The sequence below is a fragment of the Sphaerodactylus townsendi genome, linkage group LG06 (assembly GCF_021028975.2).
Source record: "Sphaerodactylus townsendi isolate TG3544 linkage group LG06, MPM_Stown_v2.3, whole genome shotgun sequence".
Lineage (NCBI taxonomy): Eukaryota > Metazoa > Chordata > Lepidosauria > Squamata > Sphaerodactylidae > Sphaerodactylus > Sphaerodactylus townsendi.
Genome location: NC_059430.1, coordinates 38718583 through 38745303, shown reverse-complemented (window position 1 = coordinate 38745303; position 26721 = coordinate 38718583). Strand labels below are relative to the sequence as shown.

Genomic DNA, 26721 nt, shown 5'->3' with positions numbered 1-26721 from the left:
ATGTGCAGGATATATTGCCTTGGATATAGAATTAGCTCTTCAGGGCTAAAATGGATTTGGTGCAGACATTCAACCAGTTGTCTGGACGACCCCCTCAAACTTGTTCATGGCTACAAAAGTGCTTCTAATACTGTTAAGATCTGCCTCACAAGCCATGCTCTCTGTGTCACCATTTGTAGTTGTGACGTGGATGGCAACCAGCAACAGGGCTTTTTCAGTAGTGGCACCTTGCTTACAGAATCCCCTTCCTCTCGAGGTTCAGCTGCCTCCTATGTTGCTTTCTTTTAGGTGCCAGGCCACAATATTACTCTTACAAAGTCTTTTAATTAAGAGGTTAATTTTTAACATTATTTTAGCTCAGAAATTGTTTTCAGCTGTCGATGATAATTAGGATCCATGTTTTTATGCCGAGTTGTGTTTTTTTAATACTGGATTTTAATTAATTTTTAATTAAGGAAGTCCAGACTTGCTATTTAGAGGCTGTGGCAAAGTCCTCGGTTCATCTCTCTTTGAAAAATGTTTTGGGTTGCCATAAGTTAACTGCAACTTGACAGGACTTTACAGGCATAGAGACGGCATAAAAACACTCCACATAAACAAAGACAAAAACGGTTGGGAGACAATACAAACACCTTGTTTCCAGCTTTTCTGTTTTGAAAAAAAAATGGCTTTATTTGTAAAGTCTACAAAATACAGAGGAGTCTGGCAGGACACTTACTGTAAGTCAGAAAATAAATAAGTACTTTTTTTCTTGCTCTATAGAAGATAAAATGTGATTTGTATATATAAAACATAAAGTACGGCTCTGTACCAACATCCTGGCCGTGCCACAAGGTGGAATGGCATAAAGGACGTGAAAATAACTTATATTCGTGCAATAAATAAATCACAGGGTGGGAAATGAGGAAGGGAAGAAATGCTAAACAAGGAACACCCCCCCCCCAAATAAGGATCATCAAAGTAGGGGGATGATGCACAACACTGGCTTGGAAGTTGATTCCTTCATGGGGGTGTAGGTCGTCGTAAGCTGCAGGATGGGTGAACCCACCCATATGTCTAAAGAATTAAAAGGGTAACTGTTTGCTATTTAAATAAGCCACAATGGTACAATGCTTAGAAGTGACTGTCCACAAACACTCACAGGTGCCTATGTTATATTTATATGCTAAGAGTGGAAGGTGCCTTTATGAGTCCTCTATCTAATGCCCTTTCTGTTATTTAGGAAGGAGCACTTGCATTCAAGCCATCCCTGCCTTCTTAGCTTGCCTACTTTTTAAAAAATCAGAAAGGTTGACCTGGCAGCCTCTCCTGGGTACAGACTCGGTTCCATCCACAGCTTTGCTCCCTGTTTGAGTCAATGTCCTCAGGTCAATTTAAACATGATAGCAGAGGGGCTATGGCTGCGTAGCCAGTGTAGCCCTATACATTGGTGACATGTTTAAACCAGACTGCAGCCCCATAATGTGAGAGGCAACCTGTTTGTTAAGAGCAACAGCAGCCCCATAGAACCTTGAATGGTTTCAAGAAATAAACCCACACCCAGTATCCCATTTAAGCTGAACCTAAATTAGGCCTGTACCCTGCTACTCTTTCGTAGCAGAACAACAACAGTGTTCTTGGAAATCCAAGCAAGTTTCCCTATATGTGGCTGTTGTGGGTTTTCCAGGCTATGTGGCCATGGTCTGGTAGTTTTTGCTCCTAATGTTTTGCCTGCATCTATGGCTAGCATTTTCAGAGCTATGTCATGGCAAAGATTAAGAGGCATGTCACAGAATCAACAGCCAAGTGATTCTGGCTGTGAAAGCCTTTGACAATACATTTTCCCCTATATCTTCTTGAGAAGATGGGGAAAAACCCACACTCAGATTCTGAGTATTCAGCAAGGACTTTCCTCAATTCTTTTGCTTTAGTAATGCAGCAGGATCCAACAGATGAAGAGAAAAATACAGTGGGACAAAACACAAGACGTTTCAGCAGCAGTGTCAGCTCTGCCCATGCATAACACACACTCTCCATCCGTTTTTCTGGCTGGGCTTTATTGTCTTTGGGGCAAGAAAGTGACCTTCCCCCTCTTTTAAGAGCCTTCAGTTTTGGTTGGTGTAAGAGCTGGCCGCAAACTAGCTTGCTGCCCTCAGTGAAAACAAAGAGCAAGGAATAGACATTTATTCTGTACTGCAGTTAAAATCTGCTAGAACACTGCGTGTATTATCTTCCCAATATCAGCAAGGCATTCTTTCTTGATTTCTTATGTTCCCAACCAGTGAAAAATTAAATGAGGGAAAGAAAATATAGATAATTCTCTCCAAAATAAGTTGATACATAGTAAGATACCGGCCCAGCAGGCTTTCTTAGGGAATGGATGAATTAAACCCCTCGTTTGTTCCCCAGTTATGACACCCATTACACTCTGCCCAGCACACAAGCTGCCAAGTCAGGCAAAATTAATTGCTTGCGCCAGCACAAAAAGGCTTCCGACTGCCACTTACCTACCCAACCATTTCACATGCTTCATCCTTCTCTGTCCTGCTCATCTCAACCCCATCTTTACTTCCTCACCTTACCATCGCCATACATGAAGTTGCTTCTATTCCATGACAGACAGTTTGCATCCTCAACCCAACAGCACTGTTAAATATAAAGCATACATGAACCAATGTTTACATGCATTCACAACTGGAGACAGTATCATTTCAGGATGGGATGCCAGCAACTTTGCTTCGACGAGGTCCTTGCGATCTCTTCCCTCTCATTGCTCTCATTATCACCCAACAATAATTTTCCTTCTTTTCCTTGCTTCAACTAAAGTCCTTTTTTCTGTATTGCTTGCTCACTAAAAAACTCTCACTGGGGTTGTTCTTGTAATGCTCTCATTACATGGGGTTTCACATCTTAGGACTGCTCATTTACAGCATAAAATTGGGATGAATGCCAATTCCTACAGAAAGGCCAAGGGCAACCTGTACTGTCAAGAGATCTGGAAGGTAACTGCTTCTTGTGATTTCCTAGATTACTTCAGCATCCTTGGTTCTTACTAGCAACATAGACTTTTACTATGTCCTACCCTTCCTCTCCGTTCTCCTTAGCTTCAACATAGCCTCAGCTTCGGAATCTTTTTGCTTCCTACACAACCGAAGAGTCTCTGTAGCTGTATTCCTGGCTAGCACAGAAAAGCATCTCCAACTCATTACACTAACTTAGAGGGGAAAGACCAACTTAGCGCATAAGGAAGGGAAAAGGGATCACTGGCCACTGCATTCCAATTCAGGGATGACATTTACAGCAAAGTATAATGAGTCAGACACAGCCTTCCCACCCTCACCCAATGAAGACGGTGACAGAGAAGGAAGTTCAATGTTCAGCCATTTTTGTCTTCAAGTCTATCCTGTCTCCTTAAGATGGTGGAAGAATAGTAGGAGGAGGAGAAAGGGCCAGTGCAGCTACAGCCGTTCTAGGTGAGAGCTGGGCAGAGGAATGGCAACAGGACTCAGTTCACAACTCTAGGCACTAGGAGTATGATGCCTGGTTGGAGCCAGATTTGACGATGGTAATGACGCTGGCTGTGGCCACCTTGGCAGTAGTACCATGAGCGGTGACTGTACGGGCAAAGCCTTGGAGCGCCTCATACTTGCTACGCAGGGCGTCGAGCTCAAGACGCATGGCAGCATTCTCACGAGCCAGCTTATCCACCTCCCTTTCCAACTCTGTCTTCTGCTTCTGCAGCTCTTCCTTTTGACAAACACGTTTGACCCGGCAGCTGGCTGCATAGCCACGGTTCTTCAGTGTGCGCCGGCGTTGTTTCAACCGCGCCACCTCCTCCTTGGAGAGGCCTCGCAGATGGTGGTTGAGTTCCCGCACTGACAACCCCATTAACTCCTCATCTGATAGGTGTGGCGTGTTCTCACCCATCTCCCGCTTGATCTGTTCAGAGAAGAGGCAGGCAAGTGTTAAAAGTGTCAAAAATAAGGACAAGGGGAAGAACATAGGAAAGAGAACATAACTGAGTGGTGGGTCAGCTCACGTAAAAAGGTTTAAAAAAGAAAGAAAATTGAACAGCTCCAGTATTTTGCACCCAGAAAACCCATATTCTGCACTAAACATGCCCAATGTACAAAAAAAGGATATACACATAAAAATGTGCAGTTAAAATCCACTTTGAGTAGCGTTCTCAATACTTCCTCAGCAGAGTCTGGAAAAGATATGATGTCTCTTCTGTGGGCACTCTAGTCTTCCTCTAGTCTCCATGGTCTTTGCCATAACAAATTACAGAAAACTCTTAAGGCATCACTATAGAGACTATATGAAACTATACATATAGAGACTATAGGAAACCCCTAAGACATCACTATGTAATGGCCATTTTTTCTCCCCCTACTCAATTCCTAGAGGTGAGATATTGGTGCTGGGGTAGGTAATTCCCTGCCCTGGTTGGGTAAATGGAAGACCTACTCTTGAGTCTTTGGGGGTTTTTGGTTCCCCATCTGCAGAGTTGAAGTGGGTGAGGACCAGACACAGGACTTTTCCCACTTGTGGTAGCATGTCTTTGGAATGCTCTCCCCCCTCAAGGCTTGTCTGGCCCCTATCTTACGGGGGGTGGGGGTGTGGGGGTGGGGGGCTTGGTGCTAGACCAAAACATGCCTTTTTACAAAGTCTCAACTGAGAGGGTCCATCTTTTTAAGCTATTTTATGGCTTGCTTGTAGCCTGAAGCTTGTTTTATGAATATCATTTTATGCTGTTCAACATTTCAAACCTCAAGGCTATACCCAACCAGCCCCAAACCCACTATTTCATGAGGGAAGCTCTCTCAGACAGGAGAACCCTCTCCTCTCCTAGAAAGTCAGGAAGGTAATGCCAGCTATAGAAAATTACATTCATCTTTCCCCATACACTAATTTTTTTGCTCAATTTAGGAAAGTTGTGAGGGGAGATCCGTTAACTCTGGGGGGAGTGAGAAAGCTAATCCACTGAGCATTTTCACAGTTCCAATAATAATAATAATAATAATAATAATAATAATAATAATAATAATAATAATAATAATAATAATAATGCTGCAAAACTAGCAACAGGACACATTACAAGTAGGGTTCCCACCTCCAGGTGGTAGTGAGAGATTTCCTACTATTACACCTCATCTCCAAGCGACAGAGATCTGTTCACCTGGAGAAAACAGCCACTTTGGATGGTGGACTAAATGGCACTATACCTCACTAAAATACCTCTCCCCCTAAAGCCCATCCTCCTCAGACCCCACGCCCAAAATCTCCAGGTATTTCCCAGTCCAGAGTTGGAAACCTTAAAACAACAGACCTGCACATCAATTAATTATATTTAAGAACATAAGAACATTTGATGCATCTAGAGTTGTAGTAACTGTGGCATGCACTATTTACAGAAAACAAGATTTTTGTTTTTATGAAGTATCTTTCTACTTCCTGGCCTAATTATTTGTATTGTGTGGGAGAGCATAGAGACCCTGGAGATGTACCAGGGCATCCTATTAATCATGCCACCATTTGGATGTCAAATTATAACACAGGAAAAAGGAGGGAACATCCCCACCCCTCCACACTCCCAGCCAGCCAGAAGCTAGTAGTATGAGGGTAATCTAGTCCGAACAGGAAATATGCTATAAACTGCACTTGATAAGCCTGGTAATAAAAGCAGGTCATATTTTTTTCCAAAAACCCACACAAGTACACAGTCACAACTCATACAATCACACCCTCAGACAAAAAATACTATAGGCCAAAATGGAAGGATTCAGAAGCCCCTCCCTCTTTTGGCCCCACTCCCAATGGAATCTCTTGCAGATTCTTTCCGCATGCTGTACACACATTACTGTAATCACAAGGATTAGGGGGGGTATGCTTGGCCTCCCTGTTTACCTCCATTGATTGCTATGATATCCTCCTTGAATCTTGCCTGAATGCTCTTATTGTCCCCATATACAAAGAGGCGACCTTAAATTTCCAGACAATTACCTACCCATTAGCCTTCTTTCAGTAATTGGCAAGTTGCATGCTAAACATCTGCTGGATAAATCACTAAAATGAATGAGGGAACATCACTTGCCTGGAGAAGAACAAATTGGCTTTTATAAAGGTAAGTCAACACTTGTACAATGCTCTCCTATTTGGTAGAGCAATACAGTGGATAAGGAAGGCAGAGACTTTATGTAGCTTTTATCGATTTCAAGGGGGCCTTTGATTCAATCTCTAGAGATATTCTCTGGAATAAGCTATCTGAACTGGGTTTCAATGATTGAGTTCTTTTCATCATTAGGAAGCTGCATTCCTCCACAACATGTTAAGTTACATGTAATATTGCTGGGCCATATACCACCAAAATTTCAGTTTCCAAGGCAGTTAAGCAGGGCTGCATCCTGGCACTGTTTCTGTTCAACTTGTATTTGAATGACCTGGCCTCTACACTCCTATCAGTCAATGTTCATTATCCCAACATTTGTCAGAGATCTATTCTCCTCTTATTATATGCTGATACACAATTTTACTATCTCACACTCTAAAGGGTCTCAGACATCTCCTTTTCACAATACTGTGAGACTAACTTACTGAAAATTAATGTTGATAAATAAAAAGTAATAGTCTTCACTAATGCATGGAGAAAGTACAGATGGCAGATTAATACGGCAGTTCAATAAGTGAAAGTACAAATATCTTGGTATCTACTTCCAATGTTATCACAGGTAGACCAGGCAGCATTTGGGTGCCATCTCACTAGTCAAATGTAGCTCAGCAGCAACAATGCCTCTTTCCACCAGAGAGGGAATTGCTATATTCCTCCAGCCCTTCAAGTCTTCAAAGGTAAAATGGCAGCCCAATTGCTCTTCAGGATACCAGTATGGATTGAGGTGTTTAACAGTAACATTGAAAGTGTCCAAACATTTTTTTGAGGGGTTCCCACATGCGTAAGATATGCTATGTTGTTCATGGAAACGGGCCAGCATTTGTTGGAGACTAAAGCATGGGTGCAGATGTTCCAATATTGGCCACGTCTTCATTATCGACCTAATCCAACCGGTTTAATATTTCCTTACTCCAAGACACTACTCAATTCCAATAGATCAAATTGGCTGCCAAGAAGGTTTAAGTCAGTTGGCACTGACTCACTTTATATATTGGAAGAAAATCAAGATATGGCATGATAAAGAGACAGCTGCTGGATACAGAACTACAGAAGTTCAAATCCCTCACATCAGGAGTATGCTCCCCTGGGTAGCTGGGTATTTTGCCATCTTTTGGATCAGTAGCTCCTTACCTTAATAATTTAATTTCCCCACAATAGTAACATGCTTTCTCACTGGCCAGAATGAACACATTACCTTCTACTCTCCTCCAGGGAAGATTTTACAATATCCCAAATAACGATGGACTCTGTCCTTGCTCCTTGAAGGAAATGGAAACTGTTCAGCTCATGCTCTTGTGCTGTAGCTTTAGTAGCTAATTGTAACCCATTTGTTATTAATACAGTCTCTAGATTTTTGTCCTTAAGCTGTATGACTGAGAGATCAACAGTGAAAGCCAAGCTGATTTTAAAGCCTTGTATTTAATTATTTTATGCCAAGAAAGGTAAGGATTAGAAACTTGGTCTGTCAAAAACAAGGTTGCCAGCTCTAGGTTGGGAAGGGCGGGAACTCAGCAGGATAGACCACCATTCAGTTCACTTTCCAAAGCAGCATTTCTCCAGTGGAACTGATCTCTTTCATCTGGAGATCAGTTGTAACTCTGGCAAACCTACCAAAATAACATTCAGACTTCCAGGATTCTACAGAGCTTGTTTGATTCTTTCCAGCTGTATGCTAAGTCCTGCTTAGGTATCTACCTGAAAATGCAAGAGGACGATGGACAATAAATATAGGTAGGAAAGACAATTGTGAAATAAGAAATGGAATGAGAGGAACAAGGAAAGTGAAACTAGGTACAGAGGGGGAAAGGGAAGGGGGTTGGATACAAGAAGAGGAAAGATAATGACAGAAATGGGAAGAAATTCTGACTATGGCATGAAGGGTAAAGTTACTCTCACACTTCTGAACTGGCTATGAGAATTAGATTTATGAAAATGAATTGTGACCAGAGTGTGAAGCTGTCCATTTTTGTGGAGAGTCAAGCCAGATCTTAGTCTGACTTGATGTTGGTTTAAAACAGGGGTGAGCAACTCTGGCCCTCCAGATGACCCTGGACCACAATTCCCATCAGTCCCTGGAGGGCAAGAGTTGCACACCCCTGGTTTAAAGACATGTGAAACCCGTGACTGAGAGAAGCTTGTTCTTCAGCACTGACACACACTCTTACCTTTAGGGCTTTGCTTGACAAGCTGTCAGCTGACATTTTCCCTGGCACTCCGCTCTTCCCCCAGGAAGGCCCCTGCAATTGGGCAAAACAAAAACACTTGTAATTGCTATTCACCTCTCTGTATTTTATACTCTGTTGGGAAAAGCAGCATTTTTCAGATGAGGTTTCCTCTCTATTTACCCTGTCCGTGTCTCCAGTCCCATATTCCACGAGCCACTGCACCAACAGAAAGACATTTAACAGAAAGTTGGATCCATCCCTAAGAAAGTTATCCTTCTGTGGGTGGAGATATCCTCTAATGTTCCACAGTCCTTTAGCCTAGCAGAGCAACAAAGAGATACCAGATCACAGGCCCAGTGTTGGAATGAGTCATGCTTTTTTGGTTTGTTTTGCTTTTGACTAACATTATAAAAAATCTTTGTAATTTCCCCAAAGTGAACCATGTCAGCTGCCAGCAGTTTGATGTTGTCCCTTAAGTTCGCCTACCTATCTGCCCAAACAGAGGTTAGACAGACACTATTCATCCCCCTCCACCCTGCAGTCTCTCTCCACTGGACATGCTCTGCAGCTACCGGAAACTGCGCAAGGGCAAACGTTTCCTGAAAAGGGGGAAACAGAACAGTGGGGAGCCAGCTGGCAGGTGTGTCCCTGAAATGTCTGGAAAGAGACACAGGGGAGAGGGGAGAAATAATATTATCTGCTGGGGAAAAGGTAACTCTTTAACAAAGAACCCTGCATAGGCAAGGCAGATACACAGGAGGGACTATACTGAATAGTTCATTGGATAATTTGTGCCTATCACAATAAGCAGCAAAATGAGGCCACCCACTGAGCAAGGAAGAGTTTCTATACATTTGGAAGATAAAAAAATGATTTGATAAGTTTATTAGAACAGGGAAAAACAAAATCCAAAGCACAAACTGATCAGAACTGTGTATTTGGAAATGGAAGCTCTGTGGATGTGTAGACGAACTCCCAAACCACATGTGCCCACCCAGCGATCCCTTGGAGACTCTCAGTTTGTCTAAGAACCATGCACGATTCTGTCCTGTTGACAGTCAGGTAATTTTTGGAGGTTGCAGGTAATCTTTTATTCCAAAGAAAAATCCAACAACAAAAGACATAGAATACCTTTTACCAGGATTAATCAAAATAACAACAAAAAGTGGTCCGTGCACTCTATGGCATTATAGTCCAACAAAGTCCCTCCCCCTCCCTAAACCCTGCCTTCCTTTGGGTCCGTCCACCCACAAAATCTCCAGGTATTTTCCAACATGGAGCTGACAACCCTATAAACAAGCCTTAGATGTTTCTGAATGGATCTTATCTTCATCTTGTGTACAATGTCAGATAGATTTGAACAGGTGCTTTGTGGAGCTTACAGAATTTATTACAGCATAAGCTTTGATGAGTCAAACTTTTCCAGGTTGCCCCTTTCGGAGGTGGGGTGGGGGAATGGAAGCTTTCAACTAAAATTTGTAGATCAGCTGCTTTTTTAAGGATGGATTTTCCTTACTTCCATTGGTGCAAGCTCTTATGAAGTCTCTATTACACTACTGTAAATACTTGACTAAAAAGAACTTACTTGATCCCTTTCTAGGGGGGAAAGAGAACACATACATGCACAACTATTTCCCCCTTGGGAGGTTGTGTTTATGTTTAATGAAGACCCAGCAGCTGAGAAGGCCTTATGTGTTTTCTGTGGGTTATGACAAGGCTGAGCAAATCACATTTCGAGAGCTGGAGTTTTGTCAGACGAGTACTATTGTTTAAGAATTACTATCAGCGTGTGTGGCACTGCGCAAAGTACAACAGGTAATACTATTCCCTCCCCTGCAAGTTGCTCTTCATTTCCTGTCACAGTGGGCCCTAATGATTTCTTCAATTGTGTTGGTACAATCTTGACAGCCTTCACAAAGAAACTCACATTCTACACAAAGGAGCAGGGACGGAGGGAGAGAAAGCTCTGAGTTCCATGGAGGAAAGGGCAAAGAAGTGTACTTGAGAATTATACTAGCCAGAGCTACTGGAGGAGCTTAGGGGCAGATTTGAGGGGGGGAGGGAGGGCAGGGAAGGAAGGAGACAAGAAACCTTTAATTAATTGCTTTTAAAAACAGTTATGCATACAATGTTTTTGGGGAAAGAGTAAGAACTAAAAATCTGGACATATTCCCACATAGCCTGTCCTTCCAATATTAAATATCCCCAAGTTATTTGTAAACAGAGATACTAGAATGTTTATTATGAGGATGGATGTCTGAACAATTTATTCCAACTACAGAATGTGTAGGCAGAAAAAAGGAAGAACCAAGAACATCCCCTGATAGTTATTTATGTTAATGGAAGCTTTAGAAGAAGAGTAGTTTGGATTTATACCCTACCTTTCTCTCCTGTAAGAAGACTCAAGGTGGCTTACAAGCTCCTTTCCCTTCCTCTCCCCACAACAGACACCTTGTGAGGTAGGTGGGGCTGAGAGAGTTCTGAAGAACTGTGACTAGCCCAAGGTTACCCAGCAGGCTTCATGTGTAAGAGTGGGGAAACACATCTGGTTCACCAGATAAGAATCAGCCCCTTACACAGAGGAGTGGGGAATCAAACCCAGTTCTGATTAGAATCCACCTGCTCTTAACCACTACACCACGCTGGGTCTCAGAAAACAATTTCTCCTCACTCTGTAGAATTTCCAGAGCCCCGGGGAAGAAACCAGGGCAGAAGGTCATGCCAAGATAATACAGGAATTTCTCTAAAGCCCCAAAAGTTTTCCTTGAGCCTTGGTCATCACAAATCACATTTTTAACTCCTCTGCAGTGAAAAAAAGGAAAAGTTTATGATCCAAAAGTATTTGTGGAACATGTTTTGTCCTGAGAGATGAATATTCCCCTCAGAATACAGAGAAAGAGGCAAAGTTACTCAAGTTTGTTTGTTTTGCTCATACTAAAACATGCCCAGACAGGAGGCTGTGGGCAGATGCAACAGGGGATAGGCACAGGACCAGGAAGCTGAAAGGCAGGGGGGCCCTGAGTTCCACAGAACTAACACAGCAGCCTGTTTGAGAAGGGAGGACGTCAGAGAGTCATGCTTGATTAGGGCACTGCCAACTTCCCTTTGGAACTCACAGCCACTCTCCTGGTAACAAAGACTAGTCAAAGTCTGAGCAGAGGCCATGAACAAACGTGACTTAATTCAACAAGCCACGCTACACTAGTTGTTGTGACTCAAATTGTGTCAGCTTAGACAGATGTCACTTTCAGCCAGCAAGGCCACCACATTTCAGAAAAATAACAGTACCCATCTGTACAGTCAAAACACATTCAGGGGGGAAGGCAAAGGCATTTTCAGCACACAGCACAAACCAATATAGTTACAGTAAACCAGGGTTGCTAGGCCACAATTAGCAATCCTGGGAACATTTAGAGGGCAGGGACTGGCACTCCAGCATCACAACAGCATGATGACATCACTTTTTGTGAAAACTGGAAGCGAGATCATGATACACTCGGGAATTTGTTAAAACTCCCTCCATAGCTGGGAACCTGACAACCCAACATGAATTCCATGTATAGTCCCTTAAGGTGTTCATTTGATGGTGGAGTGGTTAAGAGCAGCAGACTCTAATCTGAAGCACTAGGTTTGTTTCCCCACTCTTCCACATGAATGACTTAAGTTTTCTCAGGACTCTTTCTACCCCAACTACCTCACAAGGTTGTTGTGGGAAGGGAAGGTGATTGTAAGTTGCTTTGAGACTCCTTTAAGAGAGAGTTATATCAACCAACTCTTCTTAAATATGTGTGTTCACGAAATCTTATCTTACATTCCAGTGAACATGCGATACAGACTCCACATTGTTCCAGGTACTGGTCCCAACTGCGAAGTGAACTATGTTCATTCTTCATGTTGCATGTACGTATGGGATGAGTGTGCTCACTGAACAAGATACACACACAACAGTAAGACCAAACTGGTATGACTATGTTATTAAGCAGACATTCTGGAAAGCATGTAGAAAAGTTATTTTTTCAAAAAGTCTCTCAGTTCTCTATTATATTTTTATCTGACTCTTACTCCAAGGTGCTCACAATAGTTCCCTCCATTTTATTATTATAACAACCACCCAGTTGGCTGGTCCAAGCACGGGGATTTAACATGGGCCTTGCTAACCCCTGTCAATTACTCTAACCACTACACCATATTAGAGGAACTTTCCAGACAATCATTTTTTCCATACAATAAATGTCCAGTTGTATAAAGTCATTTGATGTGGGAGGGTCCCAACATCCTTCCTGTACTGCTGTGGGGAATAAACATTTTATCACAACTTGATCTACAAAGATCTACAAAAAAAAAAACAACCCATACACACACACTCCATTCACTGCAATGGCTTCATGGCGGAATGGCTAAGCAAATGTCACAGGTACCAACTACTAGACTCTGGCTGTACCACCATTAGCAGAGTGAATGCAACTTCCCTGCCAATGCTACATTTCAATTTTATTTCATTTTGTTCTTTGGAGATAGAACACTCCTTCCAACTCTACAATTCAAGTACATGAAGAAAAATAATAAGAGGGGTTTGGATTGATATCCCCCCTTTCTCTCCTGTAAGGAGACTCAAGGTGATTTACAAGCTCCTTTCCCTCCCTCTCCCCACAACAGACACCTTGTGAGGTAGGTAAGGCTGAGAGAATTCTGAAGAACTGTGACTAGCCCCAGCAGGAATGTAAAAATGCAGAAACACATCTGGTTCACCAGATAAGCCTCTGCCACTCAAGTGGAGGGGTGGGGAATTAAACCCAGCTCTCTAGATTAGAGTCCACCAGATTTGATACCAGCCCAACCCTTCCACAGCCATCCTATAAGCATTTTCCTAACCCAAACACCAATGTGTTAAGACTGTGCATCCACATTCTCTTCTCTTGTAGCTTATATTCTTCCCCACATCCAATATTTAATTAAAACAAATACAGGTAGATTGCTATAAGGGGCACGGAGAAATGTCAGATTGCTTCGCTTGATATAATGAAAGGGACAGACTATCACTGATAGTGTGGTGTAGTGGTTGAGAGCAACTACTCTAATCTGGAGAACTGGTTTTGATTCCTCGCTCCTCCACATGAGCAGCAGACTCTAAGCTAGAAAACCAAATTTGATTTTCCATTCCTCTACAAGAAGCTTGCTGGATAACTTTAGGCCAGTCACAATTCCTCAGAACTCTCTCAGGCCCCATCTGAACATTCAAAATAGTGCACTTTCAATCCACTTGCAAACAACTGTGAAAATGGATTGAAAATGCATAGTTCTACATGTGCAGAAGGGGCCTCATCCCCATCTACCTCATAAGGCGCCTGTTGTGGGGAAGAGGGAAGGTGATTGTAATACCATTTTGAGACTTCTTACAGTAGAGAAACCAACTCTTCTTTGGCATACATATAATATTAAATACTCAAGAAGGGACTATGTAGCATTACATGCAAGACAGGTCAAACTAATGGTTGTTGAGGCATTCCTGGATTTCTCCTTTCTGCCCTACCCATTATTCCAACAGACCAGGAATTGATAAACTATCCTTCTCTGTTGATTATCAGCATTAGAGACACAAAGTATAACCAAAAAAATATTTCTGAAGTTTTCTGTTCTGCCACCTTAAATCATGTGGGGCAGACCCATGAAGGTCCTAAGAACCATGCACAAGCACAACAGTGCAAGCAGAGCTTTCTGTCTGTCTCGTGGATGGGTAAGGTATTAGATAGGAAAGTTGTTCTCATGCATTATAACAAACTTTGGAAACCTCCTTAACAAACACATGGTCTCAGACCTGGCATCATTAGGTTTCTCAGGACCCAACATACCTTTTAGCAGTGGTTCTCTTACCATAGATCACAGAAAACCACAGTCACCATCAACCAAAACAACCACATTTAATTCCATCATTGCAATACCGCTGGAACCTCAGGGATGGTACTACTCACATGCCTCACTAGGCAAGGGCCTTGCCCTCTTCCTTGAAGCATGAAGTAGATGCCACACTGTGGAACAATGGTCAGAAGAGCCACAAGCGGCTCCTGGGGCCACTGAGCATCACTATCTTATAGGCCCACAAAAACTGACTTTTTTCTTCCCAGAAACATTCAAAACTAGCATACGTTCTAGAAAATGTATGTAGTATCTTTTCAATTAGGTTCAAACCAAAACATCAGGAAAAGGTTAACAAACCTTTGAGTTCCCCAGAGCTTTTAATCAGGGGAGGTGTTCGAGATAAATTAAAGGGGGCAGGGAGAAAAAGATATTTCAGAGTATATTTCTGTACTTATACATCCTGTTTTAAGAATACAGATGTGTTACAGACTTAATTGCATTAGTGGTGTTGTGTGTAACAAAGGTTTCAAGAAACACCAAAAAGCTCCAGGAAAACAGAGCAGGCTCCCACCAAAACCTCAAAAGGCCAAACTCCTTGTTTGCTATGTCTATACGTATGGATCTGTGGAGTTCATTCTTGCAATTTCATGTGTTATTTTATTGTCGTTATTGTATTGAAATGTTTGTGTTAAAATTAATTTCAAAAATAATAGTTTCTTTAAAAGGGCCAAATTCCCTATGAGAATATAAGAGCCAGCAGTTAATTCCATCAACACTAATCAGAACAAAAGGGGTGGAGTCTTGTAGAGCAGAAGATGCGGGTCAATATTGCACTACGTCCACTACAATAAAGGCATTGTACTATGGCTGTTGTGTTGGTCTGTAGGGAAGTTCCAAACACCAGCTGCGGTCTTTGCCGCCTTGTAGAGATGGAGCATCACGAAGAAGTATTTTTTGAAATCTGCCTGGGCTCATTTTCAAGGTTTATTCAGAGGATGCAGATTTGTAACAGTGTCTCAAACTAAATTTTCGGATGAATTTAATAGTTAATTATCATCAGTGCCATGCCCCAATTATGGGATGGCTTATCAATCTAAATAAATGACTTAAGGGTTTCATGCATCCCTTGAATAGAAGGAAGAGGAGGAGGAGGAGGAACGGTGGGTCAGAGGCAGCAGGGATGTGGGAGGGAGAGACGCCGTCTCACAGTGAATCAGCAGAAACTGGGAAAGGTTGCCAAGGACACATGTGCTGCCTTCTCCACTGTACCTTCACCCATACGGAAGGCAGTTGCTAGGAAGCAGGCAGACACAGGCCATACCACCTTGCAAGGCTTGCCAGATTGACTGACAAGCCACCAAACAAACAGGTCAGGTGAGGGAAGGCATGAGAACAGTGGAGAGGCAGAGCTGGCTGGGAAAAGTGGATTGAAAACTGACTTGCTCAGATGAGACTAATGAGTTTCCACGGCCTATTACAGCTGAGGAGTCAGATTTTCTGGAATAGCAAACAGCACAGAGAAGACTGCAATATGCAGCTAGCATATCAAAAGGCCACTGATTTTCATCTGGCATCCTCCCTCAAAAAGTGTGGCAACACCGTTTCTACTCCCTAGAACAAATGGTCTGGGAAAAGGAAGGCTAGCTATCCCAAGAGTACCTCTTCCTGCCACTGGGAGTCAAGAACAGCCAAATGATTCCTTGTTCACACACTACTCACAATAGCCTATTTGCAGAGAAAAAGAGGCAAAAATCAAATTACCTTCTAAGGCACTAATTTCTAATTATTTTCAGCCTGTGGACATCTTTAGAATTCTGATACAGGTTGGAAGGTGTGACTTACAGAATGGCTGCTGCAAGAGGCAGAACCAACTACAAATTACCAGGGAGTGAGGTTTTTGGCTCTGGCTGTGGCCTTAGTTCCACAGGGCCTGTAAGAAGAAGCTACTCTGCCAGGCCCACGGTCGAGGACAGTAAGGGCATGTTCCATTGTGTCTAACCTCCCTGTCCCTGCCAGTTTAATTCCTATTGCCTTTCTCCTTTGCTTTCCCATGCCCCATTCCCCTTAGTTAGATGTATTTTATGGCATTGTTGAAGTTTTAATAGTACTAGATTTTAAACTGGTTTTTTGTAAGCCTGCCTGAGCCCATTGTTGGGGAATGGTGGCATATAAATAAACTAATTAATAAAATAACTCCAGTGGTGACTCTTCAACATTTCAGGTGGATACTCTGATGTCTTTTAAAATTAACATATTGCTTAAAATAGTTTCCTGCGTACGCATAGCTTATTGTCAGTTACGTAGCGTAGATCCTTGTGATATGCTGTCAGCTGCTGCCAAAACAATCTTTAAAAACTCTGCAGAGCCAATAAGATCATCAATGGCCAATCAGAAGCCCTGCTGGGAAAAAGCCCCTCCCCCCAGCCCTGCCCACTTTCTAAAATACTTGGTGGGCACCACGAAAGTGCTGTCAGGTATTCTGAGAACCATGGGCCCCAAATTGGGGATCCCTGCTCCAAGAGAATCACAAAAAAGTGCTAGGAAGAACTCTGGGACATGGTGTGGTGGCTAACAAGCAAACCAGGAAGTCATCTGCTTAAATCTTGCCTTATCATAAACCCATTAAATAGCCTTTAACATGCCACCCCATCACCAATCATTTGGGAATTGCCATAATGCCAAAGTTTGTTTTTTATAAGGAGATCGGTCTGGGTTATTTGGACCCAACTCCGTTTCCCTATGGCCACACAACAGTTGTATGGAATGCCTATTTAAAAATAAAGCAGAGCCCACTCAAGCTCAGAATGCGACCGTGGGGTCCTGCTACCATTTTCCTAGCCAAGACTCTTGTTTTTGCTAATCCATGTGAACAGAATATCCCACGTAGAGCAGAAAACCAGAAAACTACCTCCTACCCTTCACCGTTTTGCACAGGAAAACAGATTGGGGAAGAGGACAGATGTTCTCCAACCAGATGGGCTCTGGTTTTTTAACAGTTATGCCCCACAACTGCTGTAAGAATGTGGAGAACCTAGACTGTTTTAAAAAAGCAAACATCCAGTTTGACTCTTACTTTCAGGGTTGTTACGAAAGTTATGCAGTGCTCTTTTAACACTCCAAAGGCCTCTGTAAAATGTTAGGGACTCTTGTATCCATTAACAGGCCTTTCTCTCCAGTCAGGGAAAGATTGCCACAACAACATATACCTACATATGAAACTTCCTTATACCAGATCAGACTATTACTGATCAAGATCAGTACTGTCTACTCTGACTGACAGTAACTCTTCTCGAGGATCTCAGGTAGAGAACTTTCACATCATGTACAACCTGATCCTTCCAACCAGAGACATTGGGGATTGAACTTGGGACCTGCCAAACAGATGCTCAACCCGTAAGCCATGTTCCCCTTCCCATTTCAGCTTTTGTGCTACTCAAGCCCTGACCTCTGAGACAATAATACTCCATCCCCATACAGTAGATGGGGGGCAGAGAACACTGCTTGCTAGATATGAGATTCTGGTATAGAGCTTACTCAGTATGAGATCTGCAGCCTTATTAGATGGTGTCAATTGGAAATGTTGTCCCATAATCTTAAATGCAGATACATAAGTGATCTACCAGTCAACCCTTATTATGCCTGAACTCTAGTTCCTTATTGTAACCCTTCAGCCTGACGTTTTCTCGGTTTTTAAAAAATTATATTGCAAACCATTTAAAGAAATCCCGTATACTTTTTGCACTGTCCCTAAACAGTGCTAATGAAAAGTGAAGTGATTTTAAAAACACTGAAAGAGAAGCAACACAACCCTGAATAAGGCTTTCCAAAATATCTTGTCTCACCCTTTTGTGAACCTTTTAAAATAAATTTTAAAGGGAAGTTCACAGAGTGGTGTGGAGGCGCTGCAGCGGGAGAGATGTCCTAGTCATCACTAAATTGTATCATAGGGAATGTCCAATAACTCTTCATGATACTTGGGTAACCACCTCCCACAGAACAGCAGTGAAGGAAGTGTTGCATTTTCCCAAGATCTAAATACTGTGCAGTGTTCTTGGCACAAGTGCAACCTCCAGAAAAGAAGTGGCAGACTGCAATGAGCAGGCTTGTAAAGGTGGGTGGGAGGGAGGAGAGCTTAATCAGAAAAGTACAAAGTCAGGCTAAAAAATGGTGTATAATAGCACAAACTTTACAGAAACTGAACCTTGGTTTCTCTGGTCATCAGCATAAGAAAACTAGGAAAGGGCTGAAGACAAGCAACTCCTTGAGTCTCAAAAACTGTTCTCTGCCCTGACCAATCCTTTGCCACCTTCTGATACATTTCCATCCATAGCATTTTCATTTTATGTTACTATCTGACGTGGGATGCTGATGTAGTTGAGAAGCAAAGAAAAAGTGCTGTTCAGAAGGATTCTAAAGTCTAAGTACTTGCATTAGAAGCATTTCTTCATCGATTCCTTCTTGTTGACTAATTTTTTTCTTTGTATGTGGTTTAGTTCCATTTTAAATTGTTTTAATGACATGCATTTTTGTGGAGGCATTGGTTTTAAATGAGTTTTAAATGTGATTTATCATATAGGTTTTGATTTTTTAGCCCCTCTGGTTGTCCTTGTAAGGTTGCCAGATCTGCTTTGTGAAGTACCTGGAGATTTTGGGGATGGAACCTTGTTGGGTGGGTGGGAAGGGACTTCAATACGGCATAATGCCTAGAATCCACCTTTCAAAGCAGCCACTGATTCTGGGGGAATGGATCTTTGTTGCCTGTAATCCCAGAAGATCATCAGCCATCACCTGAGGATTGGCAACCCTAGCCCCTTATGAGGGCATAAAGGTGATATAATGTTGTAAATAAAATAAATAAAAACCTTAACCTGCACATTCTGTACACACAACACCATTTCACAACTCTATTACACTGGAATATTTTGATTGAAATCATGGGCATACCTGTACATTATCCTACCCCAGGGCAGACAACAGCTCTATGAGTGTAGCAAAGTTATGGGAATATCCTCAGTCCAAATGTCTTTCCACTCTCACTGTTTTTAAAGCACACACACACACACACACACAAGCACACACACAGAAGGAGATCCGAACCATGGATTTCCCAGTCTCTATCTAATTTGACCATTAGCTAGACTGAATTCAATGGGCCCACTGGCTTAAATCCAAATGCTTCTTCTTAACTGGGTTGTAAATTGGGCTCTAAGTGCCTTAGCAGATGCTCACACACATTCCACTTTGGGGAAAAACTCAATAACTGAACATGAAAACAACAAATAGAAGAGATCCAAAAGAGAGAGGGTGGACATCTTGTCTACTCTCCTTTTTCTAATGTTGCACATACATTCCAATGAGAAATTGAGAAGATATAGGATGAATGGCTAAAAAAGTTTCAAAAAAATGTTTCACAGAGCACCCTAGCTACAAATTGCATTAGGATATTAGAACATGAAATGGGGCACATCAAACCATACATCACAGGTCAACAACCAGTTCTGTCTAATCACATCCAGATGCTAGGAGCAGCTGGACAGCTGGAACCTCAAGTGCTCAACTATCTCTTGTCTTACTGGCATACATGATCCATCAAATTCCTGATGGGGCAGAAAATCTAAATTGACTTCCTCTAAATTGAACAGGAATCCTGTTCAGGGTTCATTACATCTTTCATAATCCAGGTGTAGACTTTCTAGCCAAATCTTCAGATGTCTTTCAGCCTTGCTAACTAGGGCCCCTTCCACACACGCAAAATAATGCATTTTCAAACCATTTTCACAACTCTTTGCAAGTGGATTTTGCTATTCCGCACAGCTTCAAAGAGCACTGAAAGCAGTTTGAAAGTGCATTATTCTCCATGTGTAGAATAAGCCTAAATTCCTACAGCAACAGCAGTTTGGAGAACTGGCATCCTATTAAACAGCTATAAAATCAGGTTCTGAGAAAGTTCATCCAGTGGCATAAATTAATGTTAAACTGATCATTCATAAGCACATATGCATTAGTTAAGGTTCCAGCACCTAACATTTAATGAAATTTAATTATCTCAGAGAGAGTTGTTATTTCAGAGCAGGCAGATGTTACTCAATGCTGTGTGTGCTATTCTGAAAGCAAAGGAAGCACATTTTTGTGAATGTATAAAAATTATATATATAGAACAAACAGAACAAACAAAATTCTGGTACATGCTGTCAAATACTCAGAAGTTATGTTAGCGACTGCAGATTGTGCTTTCCAAGCACACAGAAACAAGGTGAATTTCTACTTTCTCCATCAAGCAGGGACTTTCTGACATCTTTTCATGACAGCAGAGCTATGTAAAATTCTGTATTCTAAGTGGATCTACACTCTTTCAGTGGCATCCAATAATACTATTCTAATTCAGTCAAAGCCAATAGGCTTAGCAGAGTGCAACTCTTTTTACGATTGCTCTCCAAATTCATGTTCAGCAAGATATGAGATTTGCTCATTTCAGGGTAGTTACAGCAAAGGCAATTCAAAATACAATAAACTTATTTCTAAGCTCAGATGTCAATGTGCTTTTAACTTGTTTTTAACTTTCTGCTGGTACTATCAGGGTTCATGGCACTTCGAAGGATAACATAAGCAAAAAAAAAAAGTCTCTGCCCTGAGGAGCTTACTATCTAGATTTCAACATTAGATGGAGGCAATAGAGAGTGGACTGTAAGACTAAGACAGGAGGAATGAGAGTTACTCATACTGAGCTCCAGTTTTAGGAGGAGCAGCCCTAAGGCATTTTAGCTAAAGGCCTTAGTAAAGACTTTTAATACTTAAGCCAAAGATTGATAATAAATGGAAGTGTGCAGTGGACTAAACACATATAGAAGCATTTGCAAAAAGAAAGTGCCTCTCAGCAGCCAACTAATATCACCTAATGCAGTCCAGGACACTTAGAAGCCTCATAAGGGTTGTGACGAGAGGGGATTTTAAATATTAAAGGAAGGTTGACATACTAGTGTGTGTTCCTAGGAGACAAATGAGATAACTGAGAGTGAGAAAGGCATGTCAGGACCTTTGGTGATGAATAACTTAAGGGCTTGGGGCGGGGGCTTAATTTTCTTCTCCTTCATTTACCAATTCAAAGACAACTCCTGCAAAATGGAAGAGAAGTCATATGAAAGTGATAGAGGTGCACAGGGTAAAAACAGATGCGATCAGTGATGGGATTCAACTAATTTAAAAACCAGTTCCAGTGGTGAGATTCAAATAATTTAACAACTGGTTGTTTACAAGCACCATTTTAACAACCGGTTCTGCCGAAGTGGTGCAAACCTGCGGAATTCCACCAATGGATGCAATACCAAAAAAGTCTTCTTAACTTCATAACCAAACCAATAAGGATGCGTACTGGCAAACAAAACGCTACTCAGCTGACAGTCTTGCACCTTCCCAGGTGTTACATGGATGGTCTGCTCATTCACTTCTTAAAGCAACACATAAGCATTGATCTGCCCCTTCTCCAAGTGTTCCTGCAGCAACTCCTTTTGTTTCTCACTAAGGCTGATTCCGCATGGGCCAAAAACAGCAGTGTGAAAATGGTGTGAAAATGATGTAAAAGGGTTTAAAACAGCGTAAAAGGGTTTATACTGTTTTCACACCGTTTTCACACTGCTGTTTTTGGCCCATGCGGAATCAGCCTAAGTTATCTCTGCCCTGCCCCTTCAACTCCCTAAAACCCATTTTGCAAAGGGAAGGGTGGGGAGGGTGGGGCGGGAGGCTGCATCCCCAACAGAGGAGGTGATGCTTTGGGGGATGGGTTAGCCCCACTGACCATCTCCACACATATGCCCAATAAAATCCTAGAGTGGCCAGCAAGGAAGAATTTAACCATGAAGCTCACCAGGTGATCTTCAGCCAATTTTCGCTCAGCCTAACTTATCTCACAGTGTTGTTGAGAGTATAGAATGTGGAGGAGGGAACTGCACACACCTCCATGAGGTCTCTTGGAGGAAGAGAAAAGGAAAAGTTAATTACATAAAGAAAAATGCCTATCTTGTCCTCCCAACACCATAGATTAAAACAAATTAATTAACCTTTGATTAGAAGAGCATCCTTCCAATGCTGTGAAGATCAAGGTCTAGTCTTTTGGTTCTCTTTCTTGCTCCTGCTCTTTCCTGCCTTATTCATGTGATGGTAAACAAACACCAATAGCTGGTCTTCAGAGCAACAATAAGAGCAGTATCATGGTGTGGTGTGTGCTATACAAGAATTGGGTGACATAGAAGCTGTTAAGGATGATAGTGATACATATCAGTAGCATGTGATAGTTAACAACTCAAATACCTAAACATTAATATACTTCAGAGCACATAATGGCTTCCTCACTAGAATGCATTTTGTCTCTACAAAATATGGATGCAAATCCGCTATACCCTCTGATGGGAATAATCAACAACAAAGTCATCCATGACTTCTACCGTTCCCTTTGTAGTCTCCCTTTCTCTTATTTGTAGTAAAGCACACAGACCTCCAAAGGTTTATTTAGGGAATATGGAAGCAGTTACCAAGTGTCAGCTTTAATGAAGTTTTTTTTTCTAATTCAGAGTAATAACTAGACGATGAAGCAGATCTCCAGTTATAGAATTACATTCCTCAGATGCCGTAAACATGCATCTGAGAGAGTTTCCACAGGGCACAGCCATCCTCCCAGAAGGAAAAAAAATCTGTGTGGCAAAATTGTCTGCAAAAACCACAAAACCTAATTGCGCGCTCGGGTATGTAACAAAATATTCATTGACAGGTTTGCTAGGCTAGTGAAAGGTCTCTATAGATAGACATTTGACTTGCCCTATAACAAATTGAAAATACAACTTCCTGTTTGGTATACACAATCATGCGATTTAGGGTAGATGACATTAAGAGGAGTTCATAACCATCCCTATGTTTTGCTAGTAGTGGACATGGTAATATTTTACAGAGATTGGGGCTTTTCCACATATTTCCTGCTCTTATTTCCTGCCCCTTGAATGTTACATGGATTAAGTAACATTCCTAGTGCTAGTACCTATTAGGTAACATCAGTTGCTGTGGCACCTTTTACCTACCACCCTTCTCCTCACAGTAGTAATCACATTACATATACAAAATCCACCAGGCTTACAGGTGAAATGCAGCCTCCCTGGCCAGGAGGGGTGTAGAACACCTCACATTTTTTGAAGCATGCAGTCACACCATACAGTGGGATTTAAAAATTTGAGACACAGAATGCCCAAAGAATACAGAAATAGTTCCTATCCACTTAGTGTAAGTCTAACTTTGAGGAAAGTCACTTTCCCCAGCACTCTGAAGCTCTAAGGAACAAAATGGATGTCTTCTCCAACATCTGGGAATAATTTTTTTTAATCCCGCTAGTTTGACTCTTGCCCCGACAGTAGCACATTCCTCACACCAGGGCCCACGGAACAACGCATACCCGCGAGAGGGCCCAAATACTTCAGGAAGGTAACAGGTGCACTGGAAAGCGACCTCCTTCTCCAGTGACCTATGGAAGAAAGCCAATCCACTCACTTACACAATCTAATGGTCAGGATCGGGCTGCATAGGTCCCTAGCCACCAAGATCCCTTCCCGAGCCTAGACATGAAAACTACCCAAAATCCCATAAGAGGACTCCCTCTACCCGCACTTCTAGAGGAAGCGAAACACGCCAGAACTCTAAAGAGTCTCTGAGTCTAAAAGGCTTTGATCTGGAAGCAAAGTTTGGGGGACTTTGTCCCCACCCTTCCTGGTGGTTTAGGATCACCCGCCAGCCCGGTCACATTGTTCCACCTCCGTCATCAAAGCTTGGGTATCCCCCCCTCCGCCCCTTTAGTAGCCTACAAGCCAGAACGACATTCTTCCTACACATGGACAATCACGGGGCCGGGGGTTGGGGAGGGGAGTAAACGGAGGACCTACCCGGATCCTCGTCAAATTTTACCCCGGCCCCGCCATCCTCCTCCAAACCGCAGCTCGGCCAACTGATCGCTGCATGTAACCCAGGCCTTAGCACGTGGGCACACAGGGTTAACATATGCCATGAGTAACTCCTATGTTATTGGGCGATTTCCTGCCTTGTGCAGCTGTCTCGGGCAAGTGGACCGAAGGCGAAAGGCACCACTACATCACGCGGGGACGGGGGACGAAGATCCCTGCCCCGCCATACAACGCGCCCCGCCGGAGGGAGCAAAAGGAATAGGAAAACGAAAACGGCAACAACAACAATAACAACGTATTCTCACCATTCCCTTCCTCCGAAAGCGATCGACACCCGACACTCCTCGCACTATCCACCAGCTCGTAACGAGAGCCACAAATAATGGGCTTGTACCCTTTCCAGGCTCTCCGGCTGTTCACCCTGTCGGGTGGCCGCCTAAAAGCCCTCTCCGGATTCGGAAAGCCCCACAAGCACCCTGGCGCCGACGCAGCCCGTCTTTCGGTCTCTGACGTCTGTAAGTTTCCCCTACTACAGAGTTACGAGGCGAGCCTCCACTTACTTCGCAGAAATCCGCCTTTGTTTGCTGCCCTGCGCCTGCCTTCCTGCCGCCTTCGGAACCCCCCTCCTCTTGCCTCTGGTTTATTCTGCTTTCGGATCGCCTTCTTTGCTTCTGCAAGGAAGGTTGTTGTTTTTCCCCGAGGAGAAGGGCTGAGCTGAGCTCTGCGCGGTGAGCTGCTGAGTTGTAATCTGAGTTTCCTGGAATTACTCACTCACAGGATTCTTTTCATTCATAAAAACACAGTCATGCGATGACATCATTCTTTCCCTTCCCTCCCCATCTTAGTGAAGGGCATAAGTAGAAAGAGGTGAAAGGAGGCTGCCATCTTGGTGCTGGGCACTACTTTTAAAGGGACCCACACCTAAATATTTCACTGTTGATTCCGAGACTTACCATGGCGAGAAGTTCACAGTATCTCGCAGCTCTGTCTCTGAGCCCCTGACCCTAGTGCTCAAATATATACAATCCTAAAATTACCGTATCCTGTGTGTATATTGAAATTCAACAAACAATATAAATCTTTGTGACTTCCATTCATGTTGTTGCTGCACTTATCAAATACAAAGTCTCCTTGCACCGATTTTGGATTATTTCATGTCGTAATTGGAATACACAAATATTGTGATAAGTGTACATAGACTGATATAGATGTATTTATTTATATTTCTATCCCAGTAGTCAGGGTAGGTAACAATAGTTAAAAGATAAGACACATACATAAGAAGAAAAACCTGCTTAATTAAAGTTACACACATCAGCATCATTCTAATCACTGAATGTCACACCAAAAATGAAAGTTTTATGGCTCTCCTGAAAAGCATACTCTGACTTTGATGAATCACTGTGGAATGGCAGTTCCACAAACTGTGGTTTAGTCACCAAGATAATCTGGGTACTTACAATCTAAATCACTGATTTTAAAGAGAAATGCTCTACTAGTGTGGGGGGAATTCAGGATTTTATGTAGTCTCCCCCCCCCCCCCATTTGCAATGCTTTTGTGTCGTTATATTTATTTATTTATTTCATTTGTAGCTTGCCTTTCTAACTGAGACACAAGACAGGTTACAAAATATTTTTTTAAAAAAACTGATCAGGCAGCATAAGACATCCAGTAAACAATTCAATAGGACTAAGTGGGATCACATAATTGGGAAACAATACAAACAAACAAAAAACCTGTCTAATGCAGAATCCAGGATCTTAGATTTAGTTTCAAGCCCTTTAAAGGGGGACATAGTAAACAAGAATCTAACCTAGTAGGCTGATGGCCACCAGCTGCTATGATGTCATCTGAATACATGTCTGAGACATGTCACATTTTGTATATATCATATTGTATGCTTATTTCATAAATATACCTATATAAATAAAGTTGCATGTTAGGAGCGCAGTTTGTGTGTCCTGATTTTTTATTTGTGGCACGTTCAGGAGGGATTCAGTAATTTGTTTATTTGAAATATTTATTAGCTATCTTTCTTCCTTGCAATGCTCAAGGAATTTTTACAGCACAGATATAACACATTTATTTATTTGTTTGTTTGTTTATTATTGGATTTTTATACCGCCCTCCCCCAGAGGGCTCAGGGTGGTGTACAAATAAACATATACAGACATGGGAAAGTTAAAACCAGTACAAATATAATACAAGCTCTGTCTCCTTATTAAAACCAATAACATAACAGAAAACAAATTAAAAAACATAAAACCCAAACATTAATAATGCTGTATACACGGTGGATTAGATAGTAATGGATTAAAAGTTAAAATCTGCTGGACTAGAAGGGGGTCTTAACAGTTATGATGGCACACAAGACAGAAGTCGGTACCTACAAGATGTATGCTTCAGGCTTTCAGTAGGTAGCTCAAGCCCAAGGACTATATAGGTCAGTTCCAGCATGTTGAATTGTGCCAGGATTATAACAGAGCTGGTAGCGTGCCTGAGGATTGGTGTAATGCATTACCTGTGACCTGTTTCTTCAAGGAAATGATTCATAGCTTTCTGCACCAACTATGCTTTCAGACTGTTATCTAGGACAGCCCAACACAAAATGTGCCA

At 42.3% G+C, this 26721-nt stretch overlaps 1 protein-coding gene across 6 annotated transcripts; it reads right to left on the bottom strand.

Annotated features, from left to right (window-relative positions):
• Positions 1-644: 644 nt before the first annotated feature.
• Positions 645-24981, bottom strand: MAFF (MAF bZIP transcription factor F). Of its 6 annotated transcripts, none has more exons than XM_048501308.1 (4): positions 24665-24981; positions 22224-22388; positions 8314-8385; positions 645-3918 (listed from the first exon to the last, which is right to left on the bottom strand). In XM_048501308.1, the coding sequence occupies exons 3-4, from the start codon at positions 8347-8349 to the stop codon at positions 3505-3507; spliced, it is 450 nt and encodes a 149-aa protein (XP_048357265.1). In that variant the 5' UTR covers positions 8350-8385; positions 22224-22388; positions 24665-24981; the 3' UTR covers positions 645-3504. The 6 variants fall into 6 exon arrangements, with proteins under 6 accessions (XP_048357265.1, XP_048357266.1, XP_048357267.1 ...); XM_048501309.1 differs by lacking the exon at positions 24665-24981 and adding an exon at positions 24410-24635; XM_048501310.1 differs by lacking the exon at positions 24665-24981 and adding an exon at positions 24087-24135.
• Positions 24982-26721: the final 1740 nt, after the last annotated feature.